Consider the following 21755-nt stretch of genomic DNA (forward strand, 5'->3'; position numbering starts at 1 on the left):
ATTCTGTGTCCACAGCTTAGGAAAAGAGTAGATGTTTTGGACACACGAAGTCCCAGGTTTGTTCCCTGTTCTCTCCAGTTAAAGGAATCTCTGCCTGAGACCTCGGAGAGCCATTTGGTGCAGGCAATTCTGAGTGAGATGGACCATTAGTCTGACTTGGCAGAAGGCAGCTTATCATTTGCTCTCTAGGATCAGGCTACAAATATTTAAATTTCTAATCAATTGCAGTAGTGGGAAATAACTTCTGATTCACCGTCATTAAAATATCTATTGCATTCAGCAATAAAATGCACTACCAGGTTCTCTTGCTTCATTGTCCACAAACTTAAAATTTTATCAGAAGTTTATCAGCCTTTTTGATCTACTGAAAATGCACTGTAAAACATGAATTCCTTTCTTTTGGTGGGCTTTTTACTCAGAGCTCTGTTACTAGTTACACCACTTTTTACTTTTATACTGAAGCCCAAGGCATTTAATTCTATTGGTCAAAAATGCACATGAGAACAAGTCAATAGACATCAGTGATATCCTGAGGATGAAGACTGTTGTCTTCCTTTATCAGATAAGCACGTTTTTGTATTAGAAAGCAATAGTATTTGATACTGGAAGACTTTTCAGTCGAAGCTCTACCTTCGTTAGAGTCTGGACTTGAACTACTCTCTCAAGCCAATTTAAGAGAAATTTTTAACACTGCCACACACAAAAAAAGCATAATGCAATGCCACAATGATTTCTCCTCCATGTATACAGAACTGGATATGTATGGATTTTTCAGAGGACTGCAGCATAACCTTTTCCCTTTCTGTATAGAACAGGTCATGCAGGCCTTCTGCAAACAACATGCACACCTGGTGATGTGCAGGTAGTTAGGTATTTCAAGGCAAGATGCAGGAAGACTTTGCCTTGCTATAAGTGGTTGGGCACATTATAAGATGCCTGGCATAACAGCAGTGCAGCTACTGCAGGAGTGGCATTGTAGGAAGAGAAAAAGTTATGATGCAACTGTGCATGGAGTCCCTTTGCAGTTTTTCTTCTCCATGTAATGGGGAGGGGACAGGAGCATGGTCTAATTGGCTGGGGTATTGAGACTGGGCAAACCCTGATTCCCATCCAGCATTGTAATTGATCATATTACTACAAAACTTTGCCTGTACTTTGAAGAAATACTTCTAATGGAAGTCATAAATATGAGAGTTTGAACCATGTTTCTTATTAAATATTAGTTTCTCGTTCTGATGGACTGTCTTGCGATTTGCTAGATCTGTCGACTGCTTCTTCACTTTCTTTGTAGGTCAAAGGTTCTACTTCCTTTGAATCAGCATTCTTTAATGCTCTCTGCCTTTCTTCTTCTACTTTTTTCTCCTTTGCTAAAAGCCTGTAGTTGATGGCATTCCCAATGAATAGCCAGATGCTTGCGACTATCACAATTACTCCACAGACAAAATACATATATTGGTAATCTCCAGTTATGTCTACAAGCAAACCTGAAAGATAAAAGAAGAGCATGATCAGATTATCTTGAGGATATGATTTTTTTCACAGAAAAGATAAAGTAAGCTCTAAATTAATATATCAACCAGCTTTAAGTTTTGTATTTGCAGTATTGTAATATTTGTTCATAATTTTTGGCCAAGTTCAGACTGGCAGTTTGGCCTGGCAGCCAAACGTTTCAGGAATGTTTCAGTAGCGGATTAAAGGGGCGGGTTCACACAGGCACATCTGTCAGGCATCCCCCAGCTGTACTCAAGCCGTCTTGTGCCGCTTCCCTCCTGAGTTTAAAAAGTACCAGGTGAAAGTGGTGTGGAGAGTGGGTTGATTCTGGTTCCCTGACATGTGAATGCAAGTGCTGCTAAGGCGGGAACAACTCGCAGTCATTGATAATAGGCGCTGGCTGTTTCCATGGCAGGTGCCCATGCGCATAGGTGCATGCAGCGGAGCACAGAAACAGTCGCTAACAGCCCACCAGGGGCGGGCTGACAGTGCAAATGCTCCCTTGCGCTTCCTCCACGCTTCATTCACTGCAGTGTGAATGGGAATACTGCAAACAAGCCGTTCCTGGTCTGTTCCGGGTCTTCTTTGCCATGACTCCCAAGCGCTTCAAATTGCCAGTCTGAACTCAACCTTTGTTGCAGGTGAGTTGTTTCAAAATAAAAAAAAATTGAATTTGACATTGTTTTGTGTTGTAATTTTTTTCTTTTTGAAAAAAGCTTTTTTTAAAAAGCAAGTTCTAAATTAAGGCTTGTCTAAGGGTATTGCTGATTCATAACTACTCAACTAAGTAGTCTAATGTGAGAGAAGTATACACACAGCATGAAGTTTCCTCATCCATACATACTGTAGCCTACTCCACCATGAGATGCTGTTACTCCATTCCCATCTGTAGACACATTCACAAGCAGCTATTTAACTGAATACCAATTCCAAATTAGCTCTAGCATGCATATTACTATCACACTAATAATTAAAATCACTAATAGGGAGAAGAATGTTTTATGATTTCTTATCATATTTAGTGGGGTGGCTGTACTATTAATTAGTCCATCAAAAAAAAAAAACACATGGTTGCACTTACCTGTAACTTGTTTATCTAACAGTCTTCATTGCAGGCACACATGGGGACCATGCATGCACAGGCCAGCCACAAAAAAAAGAAGTCTGAAGCTTTCAAGCTCTTTCCAGGGTTTGGAACACTCCCCCTCCCCTCAGCATGAGCACTCCGGAGCCTGGAAAGAGCTAGACAGCTTTAGAACTTTCTCTGTGGCTGGCCTGCACATGCGTGGACTCATGTGGGACTGCACAGAAGCCACGAAGACAAACTATGCTGTTGCAAATGGCTGGTGAATCTCACAGCACAGTTTAGAAGTTCCAGAGAGAACAATAGCACAATTTTAAGTAGAGTTTATTCACACTCTTAGAAGGGTGTAGCTCTGCTTTGGTCCACACTGTTCATTTTTTTTCCAGTTGAGAGATCTATTTTTCCTTGTTTCTCTAAAATTGCCTTGAAAATGATTACACAATAGGCAGCTTTACAGAAAACAGTGGCAACCTCCCTTGTAGTTGTGACTTGGGAGTCATGTCTGTTCTACGTTCACTATGAATAATTTTCTCCAAGAAGTAACTTTACAATTTCCTTGTTCAGCAAATTTCCTGGGTCTGAGAAATGCATTTCAAACTTGTTGCTTGTTTCAAAACTAAGGAACAAAATCAAATGTATATTAGAAACTATTTATAGGAAATCATATTTGAAGGACTCATAATTATTAAATTAGGAGACAATCCTATCCACTAGGTGGCATACTGAGAGCTTGACTAATCAGTTTTGATGTTGAAGGTAAAGTCTTTTTTCCATTGCAGTTCAAAGATATGTATAGTATTAGACCATGTTTATACAGTGCTATGCTTAATGATTTTGTTCTCAAAAGTTAAAGTAGTGCAAATTAATGTCCTAGTTTTGTAAAGATTTGCACATTTGCTACAATTTGAACCTGCAAGCATGAGTTGGACTGAGGTTAAAAGTCTTGAGAAACTCTAATGAAGTATTTATACCACTCTTACCTCCAGTCAGAAATTCAGCCAAGAAAGCAGGTACTACAGGTTTACTGAAGTATATGAGACTTCAGAACAAAATGAATTTCTCTGGCACTTCTGACCAGACAGAACCTCCTCTTATCTCACAGTAAGATTCTCCCACGATTACTTGTGTAGGAGAGTTTCTTCAGCATTCTTTTGTGGAGCTATTATCAAGCACAATATGCTTATTCAACAGCGGCAATGCAAGAAAAATTCAAGATGACAGAAGACCCAGGAAGACATGATGCCAACCAACTCAGAGAATACCTCAACAGGGATACTTAGAGACTCCAGTCATAAGAACATAAGAGACGCCAGTGTTGGATCAGGCCAAAGGCCCATCCAGTCCAACACTCTGTGTCACATAGTGGCCAGAAATACCAGGTGCCATCAGGAGGTCCACCAGTGGGGCCAGGACACCAGAAGCCCTCCCACTGTTGACCCCCCCCCCCGAGCACCACAATGAGCAAAGGTAATATAGTTATTTCAGAAGCAATCAAAGCACCATGGCTTTGAGAATGCACCCAATTTTTATTTGGGGATATCTCTAGTCATTAGTGATCTGCATTTACTGTTCAACACACACACACACACAATTCTAAATATGTGTGGCCTTTATTTATTTACTTGTTTTGTTTTGTTTCAAGTGCCATTGTCTGAGGCTGATACAACACCATCAAATATTCTGGAACAATCTTTAGCCTTTCAAATTTTGAAGTGTTAACAATTAGAACATTCACAATGAGACGTCATATTGCTTAAGGATAGTGAGGAAGATGGAAGGCTAAATTCTGAGATACTAGGAGAGCATACAAAGTTGGGCAGATTAGAAAGTAGGGAGCGTGGAGAAGGAACAGAATTAAGGAAAGGGGGACCCTGAGGTGAAAGTAGGGATGTGGGATGAGAGAAAGGCCGTGTACTGCTTGCTGAAAGGCAGCTTAGAATGATGATGACATGCTGATAGAAGAGCAGTGTAGGTACCCTGAGGAACATAACCTAAAAGAAACATTGGGGGGGGGGAGTGAGTGTTAGAAACTTGAAGGCTAGAGGCACAGTTTGAGGTGCAATAAAGATGGGGGAGGCACCGCTGCACGATGCCCACAAGCAGGAAATATCTGCTTTAGATATAGGAGGGAATGGGCTATTGGCTCATAAAACAAAGGAATATGGATTTGAATGATGTGAACAGGGAATGAAATTTCCCAGGCTGCAAATTTTTCACTGCAAGTTTCTAATATCAATAAAACAAACCAAATATATAATCATCATTATCATACTTACCTCCCAAAGGAGGGCCCAAAAGAACAGGACAGCACTCCACGATTGTAACCAGTCCTACAGCACTGGAGAATCTTGCAGCCCCAACGAGATCCATCAATGTCTCAAAAAGAACGCTGCTAACCATTCCGAATGCAAGTCCAAAAAGTACGGCATATACAACCAGGCCGGTATAGTCTTTGGCCAGAGGGCACATGATGTGGCAGATCCCATTGTACATGACAGCAAAACTAAAAAAATATTGGATTTTGGGGCGGATGTATTTTGAGTTTGCAATTAGACCCATTGATGGCCTAGCAAACATATCTACAAAAGCCAGGATAGAGAGTAAAAAAGCCGCTGAATATTCATCGATCTCCTTATGCTTGGCATAGGGAGCCAGGAACACAATTGGGGCAAAGAAGCCAAGAAACATGATAACATTTCCAGACAAATAAATGAGGAACCCTCTGTGTTTGAAGAGGGATAAATCTAAGTATTTATTGATCGTTTGCCAAACAGATTTCTTGTCATTTTTGTGCAAAGCAGAGTCTCCTTTTGCCTTCTCCACATCTTTTTTTACAGCAGGAGCTAGTTTTGGTCCAACGGGCCTCATAAGTGACCCGGCCACGCAGCAGTTCAAGAGAATACCTCCCAAAATGAGAAAGCTTCCCTTCCAGCCAAAAGTATTAAAAAGAAACTGATTAAGAGGTGCCAGAGTACTTAGAAATACAGGACTTCCAGCCATGGCCAATCCGTTAGCAATGGGACGCTTTTTATAAAAATACTTGCCGATCATTGTCAAGGCAGGCTGCAAATTGAAAGCTAAGCCGAAACCTAAAAACAGCAAAGAGAACACAGCATTACTGCATTTAATACATAAAATCTTTCTGCTATAATCAAGCAAAAATTATCTTCCCACTCAAACCCAAAATGTCACACAGTAATTCCCAAGACAGATAAAAGAACCCATCAGCACTGCCAAATAAACTCAAACATTCATTGCTTTGCGTGTCTTTTAATGTCACTGATATGCCACACAAAATTTCTGTCATTTCCCTCTATTGCAGAGCCATAAAGCAAAAGCTTTAGCAATGTTTGATCCATGTTACAGAGTGATGGGGGAACAATGATATCAAGACCTTGAGCATACTGTTTCTGTATTTTACTAAGCCATAATCCAATTTGCTCTTGGTTCATTTCACAGAAGTTATTAAATGTCACCTTCTCTACACAAATGGCAGATTTGAGAAGCACAAATCCTCTGCCTTTAGCTTTACTTAGAACTGAACAGGCACACATAAAGCAATGTCTAACATACATGGGCCATTACACAGAAAATGCTGTCCTCACACATACTACAACAGCTCTTGAGATTCCCCATAGAGGGGAGGCTTACACAGACATTTAAGACTAGTCTATTGTTTTGTGCAGAATCCCTACAGCAGAATACAAGGAATTGGCCAAGATATAAACACACAACCATCTGCCTTTGGTAATCATATAGCCCCAAGCTGCATTAGGTAACAGAAGGGAATTAGCCCTCATCCTTTCATGTTATCTCAGGAAACATCCCCCCCCCATCTATGGGTGCTACCTTTTCAGTTTCTGAAAATAAATTGCATTTATGCATCAATTACACCATTAATTAATTAAGAGCTGTAATACTCTAGTAGAAGGTCTATTGAACTGCAAAGGTCGTAATGTGATGCCACTGCAAACTATACTAATGCAAGTAGGGGATCTGCAATGACTTGCAAGAGGCATCTCATTCTTCCCCTCCTCAACTATTTCCTCTTTTCTTTCCCTGAAAGACCCCATAGTTTCTCCCCTTTTTCTGCATCCTTCTTTCCTTCCTGCCTTCCTACCCACTTGCCAAACTCCCCCCCCCATCTTCAGCTTTCCCTCCTTTCTTCCCCCTCGCAGTCTCTGCCTGGGAACACTGTGGCCCAACTGAATGGTGCTGGCTACTGAGTTGGGGCCAGGTGCACCATGTTGGCCTACAGCATGGACCCAGTTTTGCAGTACCAGCTGGGAGGCCTGGTTGTGCGTTGTCAGCCACCAGGCCAGGCCAAGTTACATGGTGGGAAACCTGCAAGGACTTGGGGGCATCTCATTTTCGTCTGTATCCCTCTCCCCATACTATTTCCTCTTTCCTTGCTTCCTTCTGTTCCTTACACCCACAACCAATCTACCTTTATCTGCCCTCTTTTGGCAGCCTCTCTACCTTTCTCCACAACAGGAAGTCAAAGCAGCTTACATCATTCTCCTCTCTTCCATTTTAACCCTCACACCAATCCTGTGAGGTAAGTTAGGCTGAAAAGATATAACTAGCTCAAGGTCACCCAATGAGCTTCCATAGTAGAGTGGGGATCTGAACCTGGGTTCCTCTAACCCTAGTCTGAAATTCTAACTTCTACACCACACTGGATTTCATGGGGTGGTTGCTATTGAACAGTAGCAAGTAGCTGGGCCTAAGTTAGTCATGCAAGTCATGTGGTAGCAAGTTGCCTGGCGGTTGCTGATGGGCCTGGCCTCGTTGAGTTCTCCCTTAAAGGCCAAAGCAGCACTGGAAAGGGCCCTGCACCTTCCCCTGCCCTTTACTGACAGAAATCAAGGATCGAAGGCAAGAAGAAGAAGAGGAGGAGGAGGAGGAGGAGATTGGATTTATACCCCACCCTTCACTCGGAGTCTCTGGGCGGTTTACAAACTCCTTTCCTTTCCCCTCCCCACAACAGACACCCTGTGAGGTAGGGGGGGCTGAGAGAGCTATTTCCAGAACTGTCCTTGAGAGAACAGCCCTGACAGAACTATGGCTTGCCCAAGGTCATCCAGCAGCTGCAAGTGGAGGAATGGGGAATCAAACCCGGTTCTCCTAGATTAGAGTCCACACATTTAACCACTACACCAAACTGGCTCTTGTAACAGTACAATACTTGTAACAACCACTGTGGGCATTAGGTTCTTAAAGCTACAGGCACTGCTTCTATTTTTTTTTGGGGGGGGGGTTAACCCTGCATTTTTAAAAAAAGATTTCAGAAACATGGGGAGATTTTCAGGTTTGCTGAAAGATCTGTTTATGGCTACCAGACTTAAGAATCCACAGATTTGGCAACACTGAGATTTAGATATATTGATTATTTTAGGCTGTTCTAATAGAAACATAATAACGTAGAAAAACGGAAGGGACCTAACAGAAGCAGAAGAGATTGGGAAGAGGTGGCAAGAATGCACAGAAGAACTATACAAGGATCTCAATGTCCTTGACAACCACAACAGTGTGATTGCTGACCTCGAGCCAGACATCCTAGCGTGTGAAGTCAAATGGGCCTTAGAAAGCATTACTAACAACAAAGTTAGCGAGGATGACGGTAGCCCAGCTGAGCTATTCAAAGTCCTAAAAGATGATGCTGTTAAAAGTGCTGCACTCAATATGCCAGCAGATTTGGAAAACACAACAGTGGCCACAGGATTGGAAAAGGTCAGTTTACATTCCAATCCCAAAGAAGGGCAATGCCAAGGAATGTTAAAACTATCTCAGAATTGCACTCATTTCATATGCTAGCAAGGTCATGCTCAAGGTCCTACAAGCTACACTTAAGCAGTACGTAGATAAAGAACTGACAGAAGTACAAGCAGAGTTTCGATGAGGTAGAGGAACGAGAGATCAAATTGAAACATTCGCTGGATTATGGAGAAAGCAAGGGAGTACCAGAAAAACATCTACTTCTGTTTCATTGACTGCACTAAAGCCTTTGATTGTGTGGACCACAACAAACTGAGGCAAGTCCTTAAAGAGATGGGACTACCAGACCACCTCACATGTCTCAGAGAAACCTGTATAATGATCAAGAAGCAACAATTAGAACTGGACACGGAACAACTGATTGGTTTAGCATAGGATTGTCACTCTGCTTATTTAATTTATATGCAGAGTACATCATGTGAAATGCCGGCCTGGATAAATCACAAACCAGAATTAAGATTGCCGGGAAAAACATCAGCAACCTCAGATATGCAGACAATACCACTCTAATGGCAAAAAGTGAAGAGGAACTAAAGAGCCTCCTGCTCAGGATGAAAGAGGAGGGCGCAAAAGTTGGCTTGAAACTCAACAGGAGGAGGAGGAAGCAGCAGCAGCAGCAGCAGCAGCGGTTTACAATCTCCCTTCATCTCCCTACAACGGACACCCTGTGAGGTAGGTGGGGCTAAGAGAGCTTTGAGAGAACTGCTCCTAAGAGAACAGCTCTGAGAGAACTGTGACTGACCCAAGGTCACCCAGCTGGCTGCATGTGGAGGAGTAGGGAATCAAACCCAGTTCTCCAGATTAGAATCTTAACCACTACACCAAACTGTACAAAAGCAAGTGCTCTTTCTCTGCTTCTCTAGAGGGTAAGACTAGACCTGATGGGCTTAAGTAACAGGAGGGTAGATTTTCATTGAACATGAGGAGATACTTCTCAAAATTAGGAGCAGTTCCCTAAAGGAACCAAATATTGGGGGAGGGGGCAGAATCTCTCTCTGGACCTTCAAGCAGAGACTGGGTGGCCATCTGTTAAGAATGCTGCAATTTGAATATCCTGCATGGAGAATGAGGATGGAACTCTATGATCCCATGACATGGGTTCCAGTTCTTGGTGATGAAACTTTTTCCTGGACTGAGTTATATCTCTTTATCTAACCTACCTTTTAAAATTGTTGTAGAAATAAATAGGATTGCCTTACATATACCACCCTGTTTCATACAAATGGATGGTAAGCCACTCACCAGGTTTTGTTTGCATGTTTTTACATTCTGAATGTTCTGACATTTCTCAGATAAATGTAAATATGTTTGTTGTTTCCTGAATAAATTCATATCAGGCCCTGTTCACCAAGAACATGAGAGCTGCAGATTTTTAGACTGCTACAATTAGGAGCAAAAAAAAATCCTCAGTCTATGCTGCCCTGCACAAGGCTCACTGCCATAGCTGAAGCTGGTGTGGCCTGAGTCTCTCCTGCAATGTAAGTCAATGCAGAGATTACTAAGAACTAGAATGGCAATGGATATGTCAGATCATTCTGAAAGACATGGCAATCTTGTTCGGCCTGCTATACTGAACACTGTGATGTGAATTAGGCTTTCATGTTTCCATGTGTAGCAAAAATTTGTAAAGTTAAGATGTCTCATGTAAAAGCTCATGAGATATTTGCAATAGCACACATGGCATTACTCTTCTTATTTAACCATCTTGTTTGAAATGGCAGTTGATGATGGCTACAGCTAGCTCAGACATGCAAGTTCTCACCACTTAATGATTCCAGATTAGCAGCTCAATATGTGAACTCACTGTGCTGGAAAGGGTTTCATTTGACCAGCTATGAAAAGTCTACCAGCAATATTTGATTTGTGATGGCTCATTCTCACAAGCAAATTATCACTTGGGTATGCAGATTTAAGGATGATTGTATGATTGTGCTGAAGTTATGACCTGAGAACTTTATCCTTCAGCTTGAAGATAGCATTTCACAGTAAATGCTTATTTAGTCACTCTAGAAATGTTGCCTGTACAGCACATTCCCATAGGACAATGCTCCCTCATGAAAATTCTCCTACAAGTTTCCCTATACATACACTTCTAACATGAGAATAGGCAACTGGGACTTTAATCAGGATTTGCATTCCTTCTATATTATTTCTCTGCAACTAACATTGGCAGGATAGTATGAATAAAGGCTAAAAGAACCTACACAGTAATGCAGTACAAAATGGCTATAATAAATTCTGTCATGAGCCAATCAATTCCTGTGCTGTAATTATAGTGCAGTGCAGAAAGGATTATGCAAAGAGCATATGCCACAAGTAGAATTACCATAAAGGAATCAGAAATTCAGACCATCTCCTGAGCATTTAAAGACCTAGCAACATAATTTAAAAGAGCATTAAAACTGAAGGGTCTGGTTAGGCATTTTACAGTGCTGTCCTAAGCACAGCTATACCTTTTCGAGTATACTGAAGTCAAAGGTCTTAAAAGAGTGTATCTTGGTTTAGGACTGCACTGTGAATCAGTCACTTACCTCCAATAACACCTATGCATATGTAAAGCTCCAGGACACTATTGCAGAAAGAAGAGGCAATCATTCCAAAAGAGCACAGGATCCCTCCAGCTATCATAACCGACCTGCATCCATATCTGTTCACCAAGACACTGCTTAAGGGGCCTAAAGGAAGAAAAAAAGAAGACAAGGTCAGTTCTAGACTCATAAGGAATTAGGAGTTAGAAGTATTTTAATTATTGAGGAGACCTTACACTGAGCCTAATAAAGATCTGTAGAAAGTCCCCCCCCCCTATGATAGAAAACTAGAGATAGAAATACATAAATAAAATAAAAATCAGAGCACAGAAAATGGATTGTATCACCTTATAAATGCACCTTTGTGCCTTTCAACCTCTGTGTACAACAAAACTGGTCCAACTCAGTACCACACATGCTGTTTTTAGTGCACATATATCGAATAATGTTCCAGAGAGGTCTCCTTCAGCCATAGGGTGCCAGGACTGATACAGCTGCACTTTTTCAGATCTCACAGATACCAAGAATTATCTGTTTAGTTTACAAGAAACTTTCTGTTTGCTTGCTACAGGCTATGATTTTGTGTTGCATGCATATGTGAAGACAATGGAGATCAGGTCAATGGGCATCATGTCACTTTTCTAATCCTGCTTAACAATGAACTGCTTTTTGGACTGGGAAAGATGTTTCCAGTGAAAACGGAAGATTTATCTCCACTTATCGTGAAGCTTCCTTCTCGGTGATCCAGAGTGGGGCAGTCCTCCAGACTCCTTACTCCTGGGAAACAGCTCCTCGCCTCCAACTGCAGGGCTGGCAGACTCTTTCATTATGGAGAGGGGAGGGGCTTGTGCTCCTGCATCCCAGTCGTACTCCAAGCCACCTTCCCCCAGTCTCATAAAAGGAACAAAAACCACAGCTCCACAAAAAACAAAAAAACCCAATGGGGGGCTTAATCCCAAACCAACTGTAACCACCCATCTCCCAGTGGCAACCTCCTGTCAACCTCTGGGTGGCAACCATTGCCAACACCCCTACAGGTGAAGGAAGCAGTTCCCCCAAAAAAAACATGGGTGGGCAGGAGATGGGTGGAATGGAGATAAATCTTCCATTCTTTGGAGATCCAGGAGTGGGGCAGTCCTCCAGACTCCTTACTCCTGGAACGTAGAACAGCTGTAACCCAGGGTGGGTCCAACTGCTTCCCCACCTATAAGGCGTGCTGCAAGACTCTGCAGCCAAAGGCTGCTTCAGCCGAGGCCATTTTATCAATCCTGTAATGTCTAGTGAAAGAATGTGTGGATTTCCATGTAGCTGCCTTGCACACAACTTCCAGAGAGGGAAAGGCCCTGTAAGCTGCTGACGTAGCGGCCCCCCTTAGAGAATGAGCCGTAACCCCTTGAGGTGGCTCCAGTCGCCTTGCTTTATATGCCAAGACTATACGACCTCGTATCCATCTGCTAATGGAAGAAGCCGAAACTCTCCTACCCATTGAAGACTTACGGAAAGAGACAAATAGGGAGTCATGCACTCTCATCCCCTTAGTTCGTTCAATGTAAAAACTAAGGGCCCTCCACACATCGAGACAGTGCAACTGTCTTTCCTTCTCATTCTGGGGATTGGGATAAAAGGATGGTAAGACTACCTCCACCGACCTATGAAAGGTCGAATTAACCTTCGGCACAAAGGCTGGGTTCAGTTGAAATACTACCCTGTCATGGTGAAAAGTGCAGAGCTCCCTACCAACAGATAGTGCTCATAACTCTGACACCCTTCTAGCAGATGTAATACCCACCAAGAAAATGATCTTGAAAGTTAACTCTTTATGGAGACATGTTGTCATAGGCTCAAATGGCGCCTTACACAGAGCCCTCAGAACTGTGTTAAGGCTCCATGTCGGGAACCTGTGCATTGGCGGAGGGTTCAACAAAGAAGCCCCCTTTATGAATCTCTTAATGTGCGGTGTTTGGCTAGGGATTTGCCCTTTCCAGCCCCTTTAATAGCTGAGATAGCTGCCACTTGCCTATGCAAAGTACTGAGCCCCTTGTCAAGTCCCGCCTGTAGAAAATCCAGGATATTGCCCATAGAGGCTCTTATTGGGTCAAGTCCTTTTTCCTTACACCAAGAATGGAAGGTCTGCCAGGTAGTATTATAGACCCTATTCGTGGATCCGTTCCTCGCAGCTAACATGGTTTTAACTACACCATCAGGGTAGCCTACCCCCCTCAGCTGCTGCCTCTCAACCTCCAAGCTGTGAGTTTTAAAAGCTCTGGTTGAGAATGAACTGTCTCACCCTGAGTTAGTAAGTCCACTATTGGAGGAAGGTGCCATAGTTCCTTGATCGACAATCTTTTAAAGTCTTGGAACCACGCCCTCCTGGGCCACCATGGGGCAACCAGAACCACCTCTGCCTTCAGGTCGATTATTCATTGAATCACTCTCTGAATGAGTTGAAGTGGCGTAAATGCATATAGAAGGCCCCCAGGCCTAGGGCGTCTACTCCCATGGCTAGAGGGTCCTTCAGTCTGGACACAAACTGAACTGTTTGACGGTTGTTCTGTGTGGCAAATAAGTCCACCTCCAGTCTCCTGAATTTCTGACATATTTGCCCAAACACTGCTCTGTTGAGCATCCATTTGGACTGGTCCCCCCCACTGACGACTGAGCCAGTCCGCCACTGTGTTCTTCCGACCAGCCACATGGATCGTTTTTATGGAAAGAATGTGGGCTTCCCCCCAATGAATCAACTTGCTTGCCTCCCTGTGTAATCATTTGAAGTGCGTGCCACCTTGGCGGTTGACATACGCCTTGGTTGTCATATTGTCGGTCTGGATCAATATATGACTGCCCTGTATCAAATTGTGAAATTTTCCAGCGCCAGTCTGATAGCCCTTAATTCGAGAAGGTTCATAGTGCTCATTCTTTCTTTCACAGTCCAAGTTTTCTGCACCGTCCTGCCTTCTGCATGAGCACCCCATCCAGACAGACTCACATCTGTTGTGATGACTATCCTGGGAGGTTCCCGGAGTGGTACACCCTCCAGAAAACGATTCAGATCCAGCCACCATTGCAATTGCTGTCTCACTGACTGTGGGACCTCAACTTCCCGAATCCTCTTCTGTGCAATGTCTGCTTGAAAGGGAAGCAAAAAGATTTGTAGCGTCTATTGAAGCCATGTAGTCTCCCTTTTGTATGGCCGCTAGAATCGACTTCACTGTCTCCATCTTGAACTTCTTGTTGACTACCCATCTGTTCAACCATTTGAGGTCCAGAATCTCTCTGACCTCTCCATTTTTCTTTGGAACAGTAAACAAGGTAGAATAAACTCCGTGCAACCTCTCTGAGATCGGAACTTGTTCTATGGCCCCTATTTCTATCAGATGAGCCAAGAGCAGTGAAGCGTGTTTTGTTTCTGACTTTTTTCTTGGGATCTCCATGAAACGGCTCAGAGGCAAGGAGTGGAACTCTAGGGAGTAACCTCGTGACACCGATTTTAGAACCCACCTGTCCGAAATGGATTCTGTCCAAATTTGTGCAAACTCTAAAAGACGACCTCCTATTCCTAGGGTCTTTCTTTGTTCGGCATAGTGATGCCGAGGTTCCCTTTCTTGGGTGTTCCCCGTGGTGTTCTGGCATTGTTTAGAGGAGAAGGACTGAGCTCTGGAATCCTTGGGCTTTGGCTGCCATCTGTCCTGAAAGGACCAAGCATAGGTTGGTTTAGACTCCCTTCTATTGTCATGAAAGGGCTGAGGGTGATGTCTGTCTCTGCTCTGTTTCTTTTTGGAAGGGAGAACCTTCTTTTTATCCTTGTCCTCCACAAGGTACTTCTCGAGGCCTTCTCCAAAGAGGTTAGTGCCCTTAAAGGGCACTGCTGCAACCTTAGTCTGTGCAGAGGGGTCCACGTCCCAGCTCCTCAGCCAAGTATTCCGTTAAGCTGTGACGCTGCAAGCAATTCCTCTTGCGGACTGTTGCACGGAATCGAGAGTGGCATCTGCCACCAAAGCCATGGCCAAAGCGATTTTCTTCAGCTCATCATTGAGGTCCTTTGGAATGCCGCTGTCTGCCTTAGCCAAATCTGAGGCCCATGTGTAGGCTGCCCTAGCGAATAAGGAACCCGTCACTGATGCTCTGAGAGCATTAGCAGAGGCTTCAAAATCCTTTCTCAAGGCCTGTTCAATCCTCTTATCACTATTGTCCTTTGGAAGTCCATCAGCTCCCATTGGAAGCACAGATATAGATACCAGGTTGTTAATAGGATCATCTACAACTGGCAGTCTGAGTTTCTTTGACGCCTCTGGAATGAGAGAATAACATTTTCCAAAAACAGAATGTGTAGCTTTTGGTTTTGCAGGGTTTTCCCACTCAGCTTTCATTTCAGCTTCTGTAGAAAGTTGCTGGTAAAGGAACCCCTGTTGGTTTAGTATGAGTCTTGGGGATGGCTTTGTCTGACCCAGTGGGAAACTCAGAGTCATCCTCCTCCTGCTCTTTGGGAGTGTAAGACTATTCCAGCGTTCTAATGACCTTAGGCAAAAGCTTATTGTAAAGTTCTTGAGGGAAAAGCCTTGACTGTACCAGTGGCACAATTTCTTCCTCCTCGTCTGATAACTCTCCCTCTTCCTTGGGAGAATCAGAACCATCAGAATCAGGGTTTGAGCCCGCCTCACTCGCTATGAGATCCTTGTGAGACTTAGAACTTCTTTTTTGTTGTTTACTGGGAATGGGGCTATCCACATCACTGGAACTGTGTCTTTTAGAACCTCTTGGACCCTGAGAGGTTCCTTCCCCAGCTTTATTAAAGTTGTGGGATTCCTGCCATAGAGCCCTAAACTCCTTTTTCATTTCAGATTTCATCCAAGAGAGAAGATTTGCTTGAGCTTCCTCTCCTGGACTCTCTGTAGTTTGAGTAAAGGGGGCCTTAGGGGAGTCAGGCAATTCAAATTGGCATGTAGTCTCCTGTACTTCCTGGTTGGAGGAAGTTCCAGCCTTAGCAGCCATGTTGATCAGGCCTCTGCAAAAATGAAAGTAACACTTTGTTGCAGAGTGCAGCCTCCTGCCTCTTCTCTCTTCCCCTCCCCCTGCTGTAATCCAGAAAAAAGGAGAGCTTGAAAAACTTCCGGATCCGGTCTCAACGACAGAGGGTGTGTGGAAGCAAGCTCCCACACCCTTTGATCCCTTTTCTTTCTACAGAGGCCGCAGAACGCCTCAGAACCCTCTTGTGGAGAGGGGTTTGGTAGGGGACTTGCTAGTTGTAAGAGTGAGAGAGTGGCGACTTTCTCAGCTTAGCTAGGTGTCTCAAAGCAAGAAGGAAAACAGGAGCCCGGACGAGACTTCATAGTCACGACGAGCACAAGGGGAGCCCTGAGGATTCCTTAGAGTTGAAGAGGAACAACCCTACTACTGGAGGTCATCCTTAACAAAGCTAAGTAAAACTATATAACTCACCTTAGTTGGTCCCGAAGTGGGGGTGGGAGAGGCGTCAAGACTTTACGTTAGAAAATCCCAGTGTATTTGGATAAGCGGCTAGCATTCCGGGTGGGTTAAGAAGTATTTTTTGAAGTTGGAAAAGGGGGAGGACGGGGAGATGTATGCAGTTTGAAGATATGTAAATTACAAAAGGTTTTTCTTTTACTTTTACTTTTGGTTTTCTGCCCTGCCGCTGGGATATAAGCGCTTTGCCTTTAAGTGAAAATAGTGCATGACGAGGCATTTTGGAGGTGATGTGTGGGTGTGCAGACAGCGACAGCGGCGTGTGGAGTGAAGAGTGCAGAGGCTGGAACGGTGACACGCACAGAGGGCGAGCGGATCAGAGCGACGTGAGAGGCGGGGTGACGATCGGAGCAGTGGAGTGGTGACGTGCCGGAGGCGTTCGGAGACGTTCGGAGGCATTCAGAGGCGTATTGGAGACGTGCGGAGGCGTTCGGAGTTGAGCAGAGAATCGGAGGCGGAGTGACGAGTGACGAGTGTACAGAATGCCTGAGCCAGGTGTTGGGGCTCAATAGAAGTGACAGTGACAGTGTCAAGTGCTTACGGAGAAGAGAGGAGGAGAGGAGAGGAGCAGCGTGCGCAGAGAGAAGATATTAAACAGAAAGAACCGAGTTGTGGGAAGAATGAAAAGCAAAAAGGAAAAAGTTATATAAAATAAAAAAATTAGGAGGAAATCAAAGAGATACTAAGAAGTAATAAGACTGAGTGGGAGATAGTGTTAATAGTTAAGGAAAGGTTGGAAATAAATAGAATTATAGTTAAGAGTCAAAAAAATAGATAAGAACCTATCTATAAGAGTACACAAAAGACAAGATTAAAATATAGTATAACAGATCTCACAAGTGTAAAATTTATGGCTGCGGGCTACTCAGGGAACAGAAAGACATCTTTACCCTCACCTGGACAGTTAGGGAATACAAGCCAATTTAAATCAAACACCATGAGCGTACTTCAGGCAACCATGAAAGAAATTAATAAAATGATTCAAGAGAGTGTTTCCCAAGCAATTAAACAAACAATTGAAACAACTCTGCCCGCACTAATTAAAAATGAAATAGAACCCTTAAAAAGTAAAATGGATGAAATAACAGCACAGATTACAACAGAAACACAAGAAATTAAAAAACAGATTATGGATAATAAGCAAGAAATAATGAAAATGTCCTCTAAACAACAAAAATTTAAAGAGAAATTACAGGACATGGACTTTGAAGTCTTAGAATTAAAAGCAAAAAGTGAAAGAATTGAGGACACCATAATAATAAATTTTGAAATGTAAAAAGCTGCAAAAATAATATGTCAAAATGTCCTGGAAACCATCGAAAAAAACTTGAAGGATGAATTAGCTCAAAGCATAGCTGATCAATTGCAGATAGGTACGAAAGAAGAAATAAAAAATAATATTGAGGAAATCTACAGAAGAAATTCTGCTTACACGAAGAAGCACAAACTCCCGAGGGAGGTGCATGTTAAATTCTACCGGAAGGAGATGAAGGAAGACATACTCAAAGCGGCATACGAGACCAAGGTGAATATTCAAGGAGAGGAGATAAATTTCTTAAAGGAAGTACCATGGAGGGTAAGGGAGAGAAGGATCCCATACTCTAAACTGATAGATCTCCTGAAAAATAACGGAATTGTTTATAGATGGTTAGTCCTTGAAGGAGTACTCTTCTTGTATGATGGTAGAAGGCAACGGATTGACTCAGTATTTAAAATCCAATTTTTTCTGGAGAAGTATGGGGAAGATCTGGGACTCCAAAAGGAAGAGGAAGAAGTTAGTACTGAGTTGGAGGAGGAGGAAAGCACCGAACAACAAGAAAGACCCACTAAAGGAGCAGCAGCAAGGAAAGAAAAGAAGAAATCAAACAAAACCCCTTATCAGATTTTAACTAGATTTAAGTACAAAAACAAAGAGAAAAAGTAATAAGAACTTAACATGGTATCAATAAAAGCGTTAAAAATTTTATCCATTAATATAAATGGGCTGAATAGCCCACAAAAAAGAAGTAAATATTTCATCAGATTAAAAAAAATAAAGTTGATATTGTCTGCTTACAAGAAACACATATTAAGAAGGGTGATGATAAATTTTTGCATAATAAAAAATTAGGAAATGCGTTTATAGCATCAGACCAAAAGAAGAAACGTGGGGTGGTAACCTATGTGAGAGATAATTTAAATCCCACATTGTTATATGCGTCAAATGATGGAAGGATAGTAGCAGTAGTTATAATGTTAAATGGAAAAGAGACCCTAATAGTTAACATTTATGCACCAAATCAAAATCAAGAACCTTTTTATAAAGAGTTGCGCACAGTTCTAGGCATGAAGGAGATCGAGAGTATTTGCTTAGTAGGTGATTACAACGCGGTACTTTATCCGGTAATTGATAGAAAGAGTACAAGAAAAAGAAAGAAAATAGGTGCAATAACAGCAAGAAGTTTTTTTCCAAATAATAGAAGAATATAATATTGTGAATGCATGGAGAATTAGAAATCTCAAAAAGAGTGATTTCACATATTATTCCCCGAGGTACAACTCATGGTCTAGGATCGATATGATCTGGATATCTTCCAAGATGATACATGAAATGTCAAAATGTGAAATCCTTCCGAAAACATATGCGGATCATAGCCCAATTATGTTAACTTTTAAGAATGTACAAAGGAAAAGTAGATGGACTATGAATTTGGGGCTTCTCAGGGATCGGAGAATCAGGAAGAGAACTAAAGAAGAAATTCTGGACTTTTTCAAAAGAAAAGAAATAATAATACAGAGATAAAAATGGAAACAGTTTGGGATGCGTTTAAGGCCTTTATACGGGGCTGGTTTACTACACAGAACATTTGGAAGAATAAACAAGAGAAAAAGATCTACCAAAATCTTGTGGGCCAAATGAAAATGGAGGAGTGTAAAATGAAAAAAGCGGCTAATCCTAAAGAATATAAGGTCAAATTACAACTTCTTCAACATAACTTAAATATACTTCTGACTAAAGAGATAGCAAGGAAAATTGAATTTACAAAGCAATATTATTTTGAAAATATAAATAAACCCAATAGATGGCTAGCTTATAAACTCCGTAAGGAAAGAGAAAAATGCACAATTATTAAATTAAAAACTGCAAGGGGAGAAGAGAAAGTTACCTCACAAGAAATCCAAAGTATAGTGGAAGAGTATTATACTGAACTTTATCAGCAAAGACCCCAGGATGAAATGCAAATCAAAGACTATCTAGAAAGGAAAACGAGGGGGGGGATAAGTGAACAGCATAAAAAGATTCTCAACGAGCCAATTACTATGTGTGAAATAGTTGAAGCCATTAAGCGACAGAAAAAGAAAAAAACACCGGGTCCAGATGGTATACCGGTGGAATTCTACCAAATATTTCAGGATCAGTTAGCCATCCAGCTAAAAAATATATTCCAAGAAATAGGAAAGCTAAAAAAAGTACCGGACTCTTGGAATCATGCCTTAATATCTTTAATCCCCAAGCCTAATTCGGATAGAGATGAAATTAAAAATGACAGGCCTATATCTTTGCTAAACTCAGATGATAAAATATTCGCCAGTATATTAGCGTATAGATTGAAAAAGGTCTTAGCTCAAATCATACACCAGGACCAAATGGGCTTTTTGCCCAAAAGGCAGATCAAGAATAACTTACGTATAGTTATTAATATATTAGAATATTACGAATCACACCCGGAAAAAGAGGTAGCTTTGATGTTCCTAGATGCTGAAAAAGCTTTTGATAACTTATCTTGGAACTTTCTGCTACAAAAATTAGATATAGAGGAGTGTGGTAGCTATTTTTGGTCTATGATAAAGACAATATACTCTACACAATATGCTAAAGTGATAGTTAATGGTGATTTAACAAGGGATATAATGGTGCAAAAAGTTTCCAGCCCTTTATCCCCGCTATTGTTCATATATGCTCTGGAAGTACTGAATAACTCGATAAGAAACAATGGGCAGATAAATGGATTAAAAGTAAAAGGGGAAGAATTCAAAGTGTTGGCGTTCGCTGATGATTTACTATTTATAGCAGAGAATCCAAACAGAACTATCCCTTTTTTGATGGATGAAATAACAGCATACGGTGCAGTAGCTGGACTTAAGATCAACTTGAAGAAGACAAAACTCCTAACAAAGAATTGTCAACCAAACGTGATACAGGAAATTCAAAGAATAACATTAATGGAAGTAGTGAAAAAAGTAAAATATTTAGGAATTAATGTATCTAATAAAGCAAGCTCTTTAGTTGAAGATAATTATTATAAACTACTAGAAGACATAAGAAACGATTTGATGAGATGGAAAGATATACCACTATCATTGATGGGTAAAATAGCGACCTTAAAAATGAATATACTTCCTAGATTTTTATTCTTAGCCCAAAATATTCCCATCTTAAAAAAGTTGAAGTTCCTAACGGAATTAGACAAAGTGACTAGAAAATTTATTTGGCACCCTAAAAAGGCTAGAATAAAGTGGAAGGTGTTGCAAGATAGAAAAGAAAGAGGAGGAATGAATGTACCAAACTGGAAATTATACTATCAGGCAGCGGCGTTAGGGTGGATCAAAGAATGGATAGCTTTGGAAGATAGTAGAACGTTGTCATTAGAAGGCCATGATCTTTATATGGGGTGGCATTCTTATATTTGGTACGACAAAGACAAAGTGCACTCCATTTTGAACCAACATGTATTAAGAAGAGCTTTAAATAAGGTGTGGAATGAGATAAAAGAAAGGTTCTACAGGAAAACAGTTAGATGGGTATCACCACTGGAGGCTTTTGTAATGCCATCCCTTTTGGTAAAGGAAAAAATGGTTAAATATACTACTAGAAAAGAATAATGTGCTAAAAACAGAGGAGAAACTAAGAAATGAACATCAAGTTATATTAACGTGGTGGGAGCGAGCCCTTCTACAAGACAGTTATGGTAGAGATAAAATAAGGGGCTTTGAAGACTCAAATAACCAACTGGATAAGATATGGTTGTCGTCCAGTGATAAATTAATTCAGAAACTATATAGATTTCTGCTAGAAGAATACGAGCGAGACGAAAATATTAAATCGGTTATGATATCTTGGATGCAAGATATGGGAAAACAGATAGAAGATGATCAATGGGATACTATATGGCAATCCATTAAGTTTATGAGAGCTATTGTGTATAAAGAAAACATCTATAAAATGTATCACAGGTGGTATTGGTCCCCAGATAAGATTGCTAAATGTTATCCGCAAGCGTGTAGTAAATGCTGGAAATGTAAAACAAATGTGGGGACTTTCTATCACATGTGGTGGAATTGTTGTAAAATACGTAAATTCTGGAAAATGGTGCAAAAAATTATTTTTGAAATATTGAACGTAGAGATGGAAT

General features: G+C 41.6%; 1 protein-coding gene across 1 annotated transcript in view; it reads right to left on the reverse strand.

Moving 5' to 3' along the window:
* Positions 1-923: 923 nt before the first annotated feature.
* LOC107126095 (monocarboxylate transporter 2-like) overlaps positions 924-21755 on the reverse strand; it is a 63024-nt gene continuing 42192 nt past the window's right edge. The window contains exons 2-4 of the mRNA XM_015429604.1: positions 10885-11028; positions 4852-5664; positions 924-1484 (exon numbers count right to left, since the gene is read on the reverse strand). Coding sequence (XP_015285090.1) covers positions 1213-1484; positions 4852-5664; positions 10885-11028 — 1229 coding nt within the window. The 3' untranslated portion in view covers positions 924-1212. The remainder of the gene's footprint in view (positions 1485-4851; positions 5665-10884; positions 11029-21755) is intronic.

This window comes from Gekko japonicus, unplaced genomic scaffold (genome assembly GCF_001447785.1).
Source record: "Gekko japonicus isolate JY-2015 unplaced genomic scaffold, Gekko_japonicus_V1.1 scaffold935, whole genome shotgun sequence".
NCBI lineage: Eukaryota > Metazoa > Chordata > Lepidosauria > Squamata > Gekkonidae > Gekko > Gekko japonicus.